Source organism: Pelodiscus sinensis, chromosome 13 (genome assembly GCF_052426305.1).
Source record: "Pelodiscus sinensis isolate ZL-2025 chromosome 13, ASM5242630v1, whole genome shotgun sequence".
Classification (NCBI taxonomy): Eukaryota; Metazoa; Chordata; order Testudines; family Trionychidae; genus Pelodiscus; species Pelodiscus sinensis.
The window spans coordinates 20090722-20104897 of NC_143064.1; the positions used below are offsets into that span (position 1 = coordinate 20090722).

The following is a 14176-nucleotide window of genomic DNA, read 5'->3' on the forward strand; positions in this document are numbered from 1 at the left end:
TATTCTAAACCACTTGTGTATTAGGATTGCTCATCATTAGCACATGGACATACTTCTCCTCCCATAGTGCATACTATCATGTATTCCATTGTAAATAATTTGTACTTGCCTAATGCCTTAGCTCTGAAGATCTCAGAGCACTTTACAAGCAATAATGATTTAAGCTTCCCAGCACCCCTTTATGATATAATTGTGGCCATTTTACAGATGTGAAAGCTGAGACATGGAATTAAGTCTCAGATCTTCTGAGTCCTTGTGCAGTAGACAAAGATCTTACTCTTCATCTAGACATGATTAGAGAGAACTCGGAATAGGATTATAGGAGTGCATTGACGATTTCTTGTTGTCAATGTGCTTAAAACTAATATAACATTATAAGTAGCCCACTTATTATATAGCAAGTTATTTTGGATCTCATATTTCATCAGGTTCTACCATTCCAGGAAGACTAACAAGATATTTAATGAGCTTTAGAAAGTCATAATTATTTTAATCCCATATGCCTTGCTCCAAAATTATATCCTTCCACTTCCATTCCCCTTTTGTTTATCACATTGTTAATCACTGAGGTATTTTTCCCCCCCAGCAGACATGGAAGGAAGCTCTCTAAGAAGTCGAGATAAGAGGCTTAGTTTGAATTTGGTAAGTACTCTATTTGCATATATTTAAACACTGGCACAAAACAGAATAAAGCGTGTTAATTGTCTTGTGACCTGCTGCTCTGTTACTCCTCTCCTGTGCTCAGCACGGGATTGGAAGCAGAGGGCACAGGCGGCTTTATATCACATTCGCACCGCCTGTATTCTGGTGTGTGTAGCGGCTCGTCCAGCCCCTGCTGTAAGATACAGAAGCTGCACAGATGTTCTGGTACTAGGGTTTTTCACTGCTCTTTCGGATGTCTTTCTTAGTAGCCTGGCCATGCCCCTCCTGACACTCCTAGAACACCTCTTCTCTTCCACCATGCTTCCCCTATGCCGCAACCGTGGAGACAGAGTAGAGCAGAACATGTGGGTCCGCTCTTCACCGAGGCCCTGGCACTAAGGGGTATTTCTGTAATAAAGGGATAGATCACAACTGAGAATGGAGCCCTATGTATTGAAAGTTTCTGTCTCACTTTAGAATCATGCAGGTTATGTTCTTTTAGGGCCTGTTAACCCGGTTTTTGGCTGCTGAGGGTTAGTTGATGCTGGTCAGTGTTGCTGTGAAAACACCGAAGGCAGTGATGTTCCCACCAGGTGTTCCCTGCCCCCAAGAGCTGAGCATGCTGCCTCTGCCTCACCAATCCATGGAGCCTGCGAACCAGAACTGGATTCTCCCAAATGGGAAGGCCCTATGCTGCCTTTAGGCTGCTAAGGCCAGATGCAGACTCTGTTGTCTTTGAGAGATGCCATGTTTTTCTCACATTTTAAATGGATCCTACCCCACTGGTAGTCAATACCTCTTGATACACAACCAGCATTAAGCAGCATAATATGAATCTGCAGGGTTTATCCTCAGCCGTTAAATGTAATCCCTGAGCATATGTCTCTGCACTCAGAGCTTTTGCCTTTGCAAAGGAATAACTCTCCAGATGTTATCTGTTAGATGATTGACATGTGAACATGCTCCTTAAATTATAAGCTTCCTTTCATTCTGTGGCTCAGCTTTGCTGCTGGTATAGGCAAGTCCTTCACGGAAAGCAGTCCCTTTGAACCTGCTTATGCTAGCAATACGTTTGTGCCTGGGTTTCCAGCCATCGTGGCCTGAGCTGCCAAGTTCAGATCTGAACTTTTCCAAAGTCCAGGGAGCCTTGTCTTGGTAGTTTTGGTTCATATCATTCTAGAGATGGGCCACCCCAAAAGTTCAGCTTAGGCCATGCAAGCATGGGATTTAGCTCAAGCTAATTTGTAGCAGTGTCTGGATTAGCCTTTCCTAATTATGAGAGCTGTTCAGTTAACAGGAATGCTCTTTCTTTTCCTTCTCTTTGCAAAAGCCGTGTCGGTTCACCCCACTCTACTCTTCAGCATCAGACAGCACAGAGGACAGTTATGTTCCCATGCGCCCTAGCACCTCGCCACCCATCCCAGGACCTGATTGCTCACCTGACGGCTACACTCCCATGAGCCCAAGCTCAGTGACCTTCACCTTTCCTGTAGTCAACAATGAAAAGCTCTCCAGCCCCCTGCCGGAGCTTCCCACAGACCTGGAACCACCCCCAGTGAATCGAGATCTCAAGCCCCGTAGGAAATGTAAGTCTTTATACCAACCTAGTAAGCAATTAGATGCTAGTACATTGCTAGCCCTGATTACTGCTGTCATTTCTGTAGCACCTGGCATCCCAGGGCATCACAAAGTATGTCACATGCTATAGGTGTCTCCAGCTCTGCGGTGGAAAGTGGTAGCCAATAGCCTGGAGGGGAGAACATTTTTGGCCAACAACCCTTGGAAAAACCACTTATTTAATCAAAAATGCCATGAAAATTTAAAAAAAAAACAAAAAAAACACCAAGCTGGCCTCTGTTTTGCTGGGATGTTTAAGGTCCTTAAAGAAAGACCCTAGTGCAATAACAGCTGTGTACTGGCTGTTAAATTTGGGGCATGCTGAATGATGTGCTTTAATCCAGTGGTCCCCAGACTGTGGTGGGGGACACAGAGGAATTTGGGGGGGGGTCACAGAGGCTCATTCCATTCCTAGCTCTGCTCCAGTCCCAGTCCCAGCCTCATCACAGCCCCGCTCCCCACCACAGCCTGGCCACAACTGTGGCCCCTGGTTCCCGGTCTGGCTCCAGCCTCAGCCCCAACCCCCAGCCCTCTGTCCCAGCCCCGGCCCTGCTCTCAGCCATAGCCCCCTCCACAACTCTAGCCCCAATCGCAGCCTGCTCCTGGGGTGGGGGAAGAAAGGGTTAAGGCATGATGTAAAAAGTTTAGGGACCACTGCTTTTGTCCATTCGCGACACAGGAGAAAAGCCAGAGAAAAAGCCCTAGCACTGAGTATATTTGTAAAACTGATACAGGTCGTCCCCGACTTACGAGCGAGTTATGTTCCAAACACTTTGTCATAACTCGATCTGTTTGTAAGTCGGATCCCATTCATTTAAATGTGACCGTGCTGTTTGTAAGCATGGATCGCATTCGTAACTCAGGGACCGGCTTAATGGAAGGTTGGTCCTAAATACGAACGGTCGTAAGTCAACACGTTCGTAAGTCGGGGACGACCTGTATTCAACAGTCCTATGACACTCCATGAATGTGGCAACAAAACATTTGCATACTTAGGGGCTCCATCCCCTACTATATGGCTAAGGATGACTCTGGGGGAAGGAGAAATCCATAGGTTTTACTTTACAATTTCCTTCCAGTGCTTTGTTGAAGGGGAGAGGTTTTTTCCCCCAGCCTCATGCCACCTCCAAATCCTCAGTGATTCACATACATCGGGTATGTCTACACTAGCCCCCTAGTTCGAACTAGGGAGGCTAATGTAGGCATTCGAAGTTGCAAATGAAGCCCGGGATTTAACTATCCCGGGCTTTATTTGCATCTTCCCATTTGGACGCCATTTTTAAATCCCCCCAATCTGAACTAACTGCCCGCAGCTACACACGGCAGTCAAACGTTAACTCGAAGTAAGTCCTTAGTTCGAGTAAACTGTTATACCTCGTGAAATGAGTTGAAGGCCTCAGTCCATTTCCCAATGGAGAGATGTTCACATCACAGAAAACACCACCTCATTAAGTGCCCCAATGGGCAGTGACGGTCTCAGAAGGCAGGCTATGAACTGGCTGGAGCTGGAGACTGCAGTAGCCCTTCCCCTGTGGAGGCATCACAGGGTTCAAGCATGTTCACAGTTCACAAGCATGTTCACAGTCGTTCTGGAAAGTCTGCTCTTCTGCTATCCATCTTGTTTAGCGGCTTGCTTTAGGATCCACAGAAGACTTCAGTCTCCAGGGCAGAAAACCATTATTATCCAACATGTTTGTTATGATAGTGCCTAGGTGCCAGCCAAGAATAGGGCTTCATTGTGTTAGGCATTGTACAAACACAGGAGTAGACTGTTGCTGCCTGAAGAGCTTACAGTCTAAACACATAACACAGATGCAAGGTGGGGAAAAGGAAGAGCACATGAGCAAAGTGAACAATGTGATGGCAGCAAATGATATGTTAGTTCCAGGACTTTTTGGCAGGTGGAATGGAGGGTTTAGTTAGGAGGTGACCAGCTAAATAGGAAGGGAAATGAGAGGAGGGGAACAGGATGGGGCAGATGCAGATAAGAGGGGCAAATCCTGAGTAAAGCTGAGGTGAAGAGGCTGAAGAAGTTGGAGCAAACAGCCATTCAGTACAAGGCAGAGTAGGTCCAGTCAGAAATGTAGAATGTTCTCTATGCTTCTGACAGTCCCTGCTTTGGCTGTTTCTGTCCCTACCAGCTGGATTTTCTAGCTGGCTTCTATCTGCAGTTTTTTCATCAAGGCCACATGTGGGCGGCACCACCAGGCTAAAGGAGGGTCACCCACTTATTTATGTTATTAAACCATTAATAAATCCTGCTTTTAAAATTCCTGTTGTACCCATTTGTAGCACGACCTCCTCCGCTGGATCTGAGAAATCTCTCCACAATCCGGGAACACGCTACCTTGACCAGGATGTGGACTGTGCCTTAGTGAGTAGATGAGAAATCTCACATTGAAACCTCTTAAGCATGAGTATTGTGAAATGGAGTTATAAATAACATCACATTCCACAAGAAATAGTTTTTTGGCAAAGTCTATCAACAAACATGCTATGCAAATACCATGGGGCTCCTTCCAGCAATTCACAGGCTTTTGCTGCCATTAAAAAAAGGCTCCTTTTAAAGACAGACACAGTGAACTCCCTTCAGACAGTGCCGTGAGAAATTCTGTGTTTTGGATCTCTTGCATATTAGAGCTACCTCAAAGCCTAAACTCTTTTTTGAAGCCTCCTTATGTAAGTTTCTAGGAGACTGGAGCTAATCTGTTCTCTGGTACAGTTGCTGCAATGTTAGCCCTCAGGCCTGCTAACATTTTTCCAAATATCTTTGTTCTTGAAGATGAATGTGGCAAAGGGCAGGAAAACTAAACTAATGTAAAGGCCTGGCTGGCCTGATGACCCGGGGCTGACGTTCTGCGCTGCCATATCGAAGTGGAGACTTTATTCTTGCTCCTCATTTATTGTCACTGCAAACCCATTGTAGGGCGGAGGAAATGCCTTGAGTCTCTCTCCCCAAGTGATGACAAAGCCATGGTATGAGTGGGCCCCAAAGGGAGTTACAGCCAGGAACTCTTGGCTGGTAGGACAGAAGCAATGAAGGGAAGCTTACGGGTAGTTTGGGATGAAGTGCACTGGCATGGAGAATGGTAGCAATAGGTTCTCAGAGCTGATGGGAAAAGGTTGAAGTAGTTTGCCAGTTTTTTCCCTTAAAAATATCTGGGAGAGCAGAAAATTCTCACAAGCTTTCCTGTGTGGATCCTTTTAGTGCCTGGCACTTGAACCGTGGCTTGTCCAATACTGCCTTTTAGCTGACTTGTCAGGTCCTCCAAGGAAGGGCTTGCTATCTTGGGAGAAGCTGTCCATCTGTCAGAGACAGGCATTCTGATGCCTGCCATCAGAATCTTCCCCAGGCTTCCAGGTTAGCAGTTAAAAACTGGGTAACCCCTTAGGTGCTGTGTACCTGGCGTATTTGGCAAAGCCACAAGGTCAGTGCCGCCTCATGAACATCCCTGCCAGCATATCCTGGGTAGTGAAATCTGATATATTTTACTGCCATACAAGGTCTGCAGGGAAGAGGAGCATTGAGGAGCTAATACATTGTAAACTATAAAGATCAGGTTTTTTCATTCGGCTCTGGTGAGGCCCCTCACTATAGAAAGGATGTGGAAGCATTGGAGAGGGTCCAGCGGAGGGCAACCAAAATGATTAGGAGGCTGGAGTGCATGACCTATGAAGAGAGACTAAGGGATTTGGGTTTGTTTAGTCTGCAGAAAAAAGAGGGGGGATTTGATAGCAGCCTTCAACTTCCTGAAGGGAGATTCCAAAGAGGATGGAGAGAGGCTGTTCACAGTAGTGACAGATGGCAGAACAAGGAGCAATGGCCTCAAGTTACAGTGGGAGAGGTCTAGGTTGGATATTAGGAAAAACTATTTCACTAGGAGGGTGGTGAAGCACTGGAATGGGTTACCTAGAGAGGTGGTGGAATCTCCATCCCTAGAGATTTTTAAGTCTCGGCTTGACAAAGCCCTGGCTGGGTTGATTTAGTTGGGATTGGACCTGCCTTTGACAAGGGGCTGGACTTAATGACCTCCTGAGGTCTCTTCTAGCTCTATGATTCATACTAAGACTGGAAAATGGCAAATGTCATGCCCATCTATAAAAAGGGAAATGAGAACAACCCAGGAAACTTCAGACTAGTCAGCTTAACTTCTGTGCCACGGAAGATAATAGAGCAAATAATTAAGTAATTCATCTGCAAACACCTAGAAGATAATAAGTTGCGAGGTAACAGTCAGTATGGATTTGTAAAAAACAAATCAAGTCAAACCAATCTGATCGCTGTCTTTGATAGGATAACAAGTCTTGTGGATAAGAGGGAAGTGGTGGACATGGTATACCTAGACTTTAGGAAGACATTTGATATGGTCTTGCATGGCCTTCTTATCAATAAACCAGGGAAATATAACCTAGATGGTACTACTATAAGGTGGGTGCATAAGTGACTGGATAACCATTCTTAGAGAGTAGTTATTAATGGTTCACAGTCATGGTGGAAGGGCATAACAAGTGGAGTTCCTCAGGGGTCTGTTTTGGGACCAGTTCTGTTCAACATCTTCATCAATGATTTAGATATTGGCACATAGAGTACAAACTTATTAAGTTTGCAGATGATACCAAGTTAGGAGGGGTTGCAAGTGTTTTAGAGGATAGGGTGGGTCATAATTCAAAATGAGCTGGACAAACTGGAGAAATGGTCAGGATGAAGTTTAATAAGAACAAATGCAAATTACTCCACTTAGGAAGGAACAATCAGTGTCATGCATACAGAATGGGAAGTGACTGTCTAGGAAGCAGTACAGCAGAAAGGTATCTAGGGGTCATAATGGACCACAAGCTAAATATGAGTCAACAGTGTGTCACTGTTGCAAAAAAACAAAAAAACAAAAACATGATTTTGAGATGCATTAACAGGAGTGTTGTAAGCAAGACACAAGAAGTCATTCTTCTGCAGTACCCTGTGCTGATTAGGCCTCAGAGTATTGTGTCCAGTTCTGGGAACCACATTTCAAGAAAGATGTGGAGAAAGTTCAGAGAAGAGCAACAAAAATGATTAGAGGTCTAGAAAACATGACCTTTGAGGGAAGACTGAAAGAACTGGGCTTGTTTAGTTTAGAAAAGAGAAGACAGAGAGAGGACATGATAGCAGTTTTCAAGTATCTAAAAGGGTATTACAAAGAGGAGGGAGAAAAATTGTTCTCTTTGGCCTCTGATGATAGGACAAGAAGAAATAGACTTAAATTGCAGCAAGGGGGGTTTATGTTGGACATTAGGGAAAACTTCCTAACGAACAGGGAGGTTAAACACAAATAAATTGCCTACGGAGGTTGTGGAATCTCTATCAGTATAGAGGTTTAAGAGCATATTAGATAGACATCTATCAGAGATGATCTAGATGGTGCTTGGTCCTGCTGTGAGGCAAGGGGGTGGACTTGATGACCTCTCAAGGTCCCTTCCAGTTCTAGTATTCTATGATTCTATAAACAAACCAAACAAGTTTAAGTGACCACATGAGTTCAGAACAAATAAAGTGAAAACCAAAAGGATAACTGTTTGGATTAAAAAGTTTATGTTGTATGAAGTACACAGCTAATCTCTGGTTTACCAGCCATGTTTGCCAAGATGCAGTAATTTTGTGATGATTTGTAGTAGGTTTCAATTATATTATACAAACTGCTTCTGACAGATTAACAGCTAATTTTTTTACTTTTAAAAGGACTAAATTTCAGAGATCTCCAAAGCATAGATAACATGTGTTTGTACTGTGTTCAAAGCCAGCCAGCTTGCTTTGCATGCATCTGCAGTAGCTGATTAATTCATTTCAGTCTCAGAAATGGTGATACCCATACAACAAAGTAACTGCTCCATCAGCACATATTACACAGATGAATGTCTGTACCATTTGCCTTCCTTATTAGGGAATTGCTCTGATGTCTTCTTCTTTGTCATGCTGTCACTGGCAAACTTTTATAGTGTTGAGATAAATCCCAGAAATGAGAAATCCACCAGAGATGTTACTGATGTAACTATAACACACTTTATAGGTAAATAATGTTTTTGGATAGCTACTACATAAAAGCTTCAGAATGAGAGTGGGTTTATTCACCATATGGGCCATGTCAGACTTTGGCTGCTTTTCAGAGCATCTGTAAGATGCTTCCTTAACCTCTCCTATGTTTTTTTTCCTAGCAATCGAACAAGCTTTATCTCTCCAGAAAGAGACGGTATTAATTCAGCAAGAATATTTGCCAATTTAGTTTCCGGAGAAGAGGAAGAAAGTTACATTCAAATGGTAATCTTCACTTTCACACAGCTATCCTTTGCTCTATTCTGCTCTGTCACATGGCCTGAGAATTCTGAAGTTCATTTTCTAAGAAAAATGTTCAGCAGGTTTGTCCTTTGCCCTCTTAAAAAAAATCAAATGGTTTTAAACTAAAAACACTGGGTCTGATTTATAAAGAGATAAGGGAAGCCCTTTTTCTGCTATGCAGATCTCAGCTGTTTCCCCACAAACGTTGCTGAGCAGTGCCAAGGGATCAGGCATATTTACAAGAGAACTCATTAAAAGCAAAGGAAAACGAAGTCCTTTCACCTTTTACAGGGTGCCCTGTAGAATCTCCTAGGAAATGACAGACAGTGCACTTCCTAAAGGAACACACACAACGTTGTATTGCAACAGAACTCCTATTAAAGTCTCCTATTACTCCTGTTTTGGCTCACTGTTTTAACCCTACTTCCCGTTACATAAAATAGAAACATCCTGGCATTGTGGTTCCCTTTTCGTCATTAATTCTAGAAATAGGCCAGAACCTAATCCCCTCCAAATTTCAGGTGGAGTTGATCTAGAATTCCTAGATTCATGACTGGCACAAGGGTTTTTGGTGACCTACACGAGCTCTGACTTTGGCAGCACCCTCTCTCCGCTTCATTCAATATAGAGAAAAATGAGAAGTATAGAATGAAATTGTATCTTTATTTACTTGGCATTAGAAATGAACAATGTAAAAATAAAAATAAATATTATTATTGATTTTTTTCAACTTTTCATTAATTCTAACACAATCATACTGCATGGGGTAAACTGCCCAGTGGCTGACATTTTAACCATTTTGAGTTGCACACAGCGTTTCTGGTCAGCTCTATGAAATGTTGCATTTTAAGCTGCAACTGTCTTCCTTCCAAAGGAACTGATTTTTGGGAAGCTATAAAAATCTTTATTCCTTCATACTGAATGAAGTCTGTTTTTCAGTTGTAACCCTTTTGCAGGGCTTTACTATTACATTAATAGTAATCGTGTAAGATAAATACACAATCTTAATCTCATAAGTAGATGTGATTCTCCTTTTACAATCTTGTTATAACCTCTTACCAAATTTTTCAAGTCCAACACAATTCAAATTATTCATGGGCACAGCACCTTTAGGATCACGGCTCATAAGATGGCAGAACAGCAGTTGTGGGTTGCTGAATGGCCTCCAGAAGTGAGCAAAACTGACTCAACTGTATGACTGGCCAACACTGGGCTACTGAGAGTGACTGAACTGCCAGACCCCTCCCCCAGGCAGCAAATCCAGTCAGTGCTCTTTTGAAGTTATGCTGTGACACATTATACCTGTATTTACATATACAGCCATGCTCCACAAGATGAAACTTAACTTCTGACATGGCAATGATGCACTGTTTCTCAAGTACAATGTTTGATACTTTCCTTTATAAGAGATAACATGTTGATATATTTTTTAAAATAAAAAAAATCACTTCTGTCTAATTTGGTGCTCCTTAAAGCCTGAAACCCTAGGTGATTGCCTAATTCCCCTATATGATCCAGCTGGCCCTGCCTGGATCTGAGCCAGCTTTGTCAGATTTGGTTCTAAATCTAAAACCCAAAGGAAACAGCTTTCCATTTCCAAGTTGGATATGATTGCACAAATAGTTTACACGATTGGCCACTCCAAACAGAAACCTCACTCCCAGCTCCAAATTAAACTTGTCTGGATCTCTACCTACACACTAGATTGTCAACTCAGCTCTAGTCATAATCACAATCCAACTGTATCATTCAAAAAGCTAAAACCTTTAAAATGTTTTGAACTTCTGTAACTCTTCATTTTGATATTCAATTGTCGGAGATGAACCAGAACCATTTAGCCATGCCCCCAGAACTTTGATGGCTTAGATGAAATAGGATCTAAATGTAAGCCACCCCAATTTTGGTTTTGCAAAACAAAATCCTTACTAAGGTTTTGCTAAATCTGAATGAAAATCACACCCACTCCATTTTGCCCATATTCCTGTAATTAGCCAGAATCAGAGTTTCTGAATTTCTTTGTACAGTCACATAATTAGATATTGCTAAAATCTTGCAATTAGTTGGTGAATGTACCCTTGACATACTATGGAAGTCACGTGGGCCAGAACTGTCCTTTGCTTACTGCAGGATTAGGAATAATACTGAACAGTCTGAACTTTTTCCCTTGAGATTCCTGATTTTAGGATTTTAAATGACTCATTAAAAGTTTCTCTCATTCCACAACAGGAAGACAAGCAGGCAACATCTCCATGTGGTGGTGCTTTCCCATGGTCAAGGAAGTCCAACCTTGATTACTTATCATTGGATTTTAATTCTGCTTCCCCATCCCCTGTACAGAAGGTAAGAATCATTTATGCAAATCCCACCATTTATTGTACATCCTGATTTCTCTTTCTGATGGAGGCAACAGGATCTTATTGAAGGCAAAAAAATAATTATCCTTGCTCTGGGATGGAGTTAACCCCTAGAGCATGTTTTCGTATCTCACTGTGCTGAGGCTGGGTGACAAAGTGAAAGATGGATAAAAACAGACTGCAAAGCAATGCTCTTGTCAGCTGATGTTACTGTATCTTCAAGGTGAAGCAAAATGACCAGAAAAGAAAGAAAAGGAGGACTAGGGGAGAAAAAACAGTTTTACTAGCATCCATGTTCTCTCTCGTGTAAAACAATTGTTTCTTTCTCTACCTTACAGAAACCTTTTCTCTCGGAAGAGCAGAGAGTAGACTATGTCCAAGTAGATGAACAGAAGACTCAGGCCCTACAGAACACTAAACAGGAATGGACAGATGTGAGGCAATCTAAGGTTTAAAGGAGGAAGATTTGGGGTTTCATTTTTTTGCACTGGAACAACATTCTTAACCAAGCAGCTGTAACAGCAGAATTCAGAGGAAGACAATGTAAGATCCTGGTGGTTTCTGAAGGAAAAACCTTCAAGTTCAGCTGGTTTGTTGAGTGGTTTGTAGATTATGAAAGTAACACATTAATCTTCTTTGCCACCCCTTGCAAGCAAGTTACATGGTACAGTTTTTTGGCCTGATTGCAGCAACCACACATTTAATTGTAACAAATGTCACTACATGTTGCATTGATCATTTAACCCCATCTTATCTTCCCTGTATTGTGTAACTTCTTTTTGCTACGGCTGTTTTCTACAAATACTGCAGGTGCTAAGGCTGTTTATAGCTTCTGGTATCAGAAAGGTGTTGGTGACTAATTGACTAAGGGCTAAAATACTGAAAAACAAAAAGAACATTTTAATATATATATTGTGCTTAAGAAACAGAATTTTGGAGCATATTTCCCCCCAGATATACTATCCGAGTTGAGTGACACTGTTAGACACTATAAATAGGTCTTTGCACCGATGGAATTGGAATGCGTAGCAGTCAACACCCTGACTGACGTTCATCATATTGAATTTCCTTTTTCTGTTGCGGTTCACGTCATCGTCTTCCCCGTCCAATTGCTCCTGATGTTTTCTCCCTCCAGTGAGGACTTTCTTCAGCACAACACAGCAGCTCCTGTGACAGGAAGCTGCAGACACACAGTTCTTGGATGGCCAAAAAATAAAAAAGGAAGCTGTGCGCGCCTGTTTCTACAAGTCTTGGAAAGGCTGGCAAAACATCAAGAATGTTTTTGTCTGAACTGCAAAAGAAGAATTGCAATTGAAATTCCTGGTGGTGATGATCGGACTAAGAGTTTTGTTAGCCTCATCCTAGCAAATGTGTCAGGCAATCAGGTAATAATGATGGAAGGAGCATTGGTAGGCATGCAGCTCTGCCTGTGTACAACAGCCATTTAATACACTTCAGTGATGTGAAGACATGTATTCAGGAAACTTCTCTACTTGGGTATTTGTTATGGGGACAATCTCAGGATCAGATAAGTGTGCGTTTTATAATGTATTTAACTTTATCAGTTTGCTTAAAATCCTTAGTTCAAATGTGTATGAGCCATGAAATCAAGAAAGTCTGCCACCTATCAGTTACCCCATTGGGTTTAGTCTATAACTCATGCTAGAGAACCCACTGGGTTTCCCAGAACCACTCTTGTGAGTGAGGACTTCAGTAATAGGAGTTTTACGGAGGATTTCCCTTCGTGCTGGATCCAAATTCATATTCCTCCTCCTCATATCTGCTGATACCACACTATGTTACTGTAAATTATTGACAGCCCAAAAATGCTGAATTACCAAACTGGGAGTAGAAAAAATGTTGTTTATAGCAAAGAAATGTCTCTGCTAGCCTTTCAAGCTTCTCTGGTGCATTTCATGCAAACCCCCTTTTGTGTTATCGTCACACAATTGAGCCCATTGGAAGTTTGAAAGCCATGACTACCTGATTCTCACTGCATTGCTAGAAGAGGGCAGTTTAGCTGATGGAAACATCATTTTCTCCTACCTCAAGAGAGCTGAAGTATTTGCCGTTCTTGCTGCTTCATCAGTGGAAAACCCATTGGTGAGCCTGCAAAGAAAGTTGGCTTGGTTTTGCCAGTGAGAAGGATGGGGGTGATCTGTGCATTTATTGGATTGGAGGAAAATCACATCCCCCAGTTTGCAGGCAAAAAGTGTCATGGATTAGAGCAGTGGTTCCCAACGCGGTGCCCGCAGGTGCCATGGCACCTGCCGGGGCATTTATGTGCGCCCGCCAAAACATCTGGGCTGGCCCCGCCCCCGGCACATGGCACATGCGTGGTGCCAGCGCAGGGCGCAATGGGTGGCCCCTGCCTCGGGCGCACGGCACATGTGCGGTGCCAGCCCTGGGCGCAGGGTGCATGAGTGGCCCCTGCCCCCTGGGCACGCGGCACATGCGTGGTGCCGGCCTGAGGCGTGTGGTGCGTGGGCGGCCTCACCCCCGGGCACGCAGCGTATGCGTGGCCCCACCCCCGGAAGCGTGGTGAGTGAGCAGCTCTGCCCCCGGGGGCCCAGCAACCACGAAAGGTTGGGGACCACTGGATTAGAGCTAATTAGAAAATGGGGTATTTCTGCAGTCTGTAGAAAATGACTTTATGTCCAAACCGCCCCCCCCCCCCCCCCCCCCAAAAAAAACCCTGAAAATGACCGTTTTGGACAGAAAGGTATAGAGGAAAACTCAGTCTTTTCTGCAGAAAGCAGACACTTCTGATGAACATTTTAATGTTGAAAAATCAATTTTCTGTTGATAAGTTAGAAAAAGGAAAATCTTCTACCAGCCTCATCGAGTTTTGCAGCATCGGAGGCAGGACTCAGGGAGCCTGCCGGTACTCAGTGGTGCAGAGCACACCTCTGTGGAGGCTGGCACAGATCGAAAGTATCACAGCTACAAAGAGATTTGTTTTCATGCCCCAAAGCATTCCTTTTACTTCGAGGAGGGAGGCAAAATATCGGCCTGTGTCTATAGGGCTATGCAAATGGACTGTCACTGAATGTGCTTTGTGTGTGCTGATGATGTACTTGACAGAGTTAAGGAAACACAAGACAAGATGAGCTTTTCAGCAAAAGAGCAGCTTGCTTAGGAGCAGTGTGAGGTGCAACTCAATTTCCAGAAGTGGGAATTAAATTCCATTACACTTCCCTGGCTCCCAAATGCTTAGTGATAGCAAGCTGCCCTCTTGGTCAAAGTAAAATTT

The 14176-nt window shown here is 43.3% G+C and overlaps 1 protein-coding gene across 3 annotated transcripts in view; it reads left to right on the forward strand.

Annotated features, from left to right (window-relative positions):
* The window catches only part of GAB3 (GRB2 associated binding protein 3), a 110774-nt gene extending 97171 nt beyond the window's left edge, over nucleotides 1-13603 (forward strand). For 2 of the 3 annotated variants that reach the window (XM_089781843.1, XM_075940966.2), the window contains 6 exons: nucleotides 587-642; nucleotides 1973-2228; nucleotides 4552-4633; nucleotides 8449-8551; nucleotides 10796-10909; nucleotides 11262-13603. In XM_089781843.1, coding sequence (XP_089637969.1) covers nucleotides 587-642; nucleotides 1973-2228; nucleotides 4552-4633; nucleotides 8449-8551; nucleotides 10796-10909; nucleotides 11262-11378 — 728 coding nt within the window. In that variant the 3' untranslated portion in view covers nucleotides 11379-13603. The remainder of the gene's footprint in view (nucleotides 1-586; nucleotides 643-1972; nucleotides 2229-4551; nucleotides 4634-8448; nucleotides 8552-10795; nucleotides 10910-11261) is intronic. The other variant, XM_089781842.1, reaches the window with a different exon arrangement.
* Nucleotides 13604-14176: the final 573 nt, after the last annotated feature.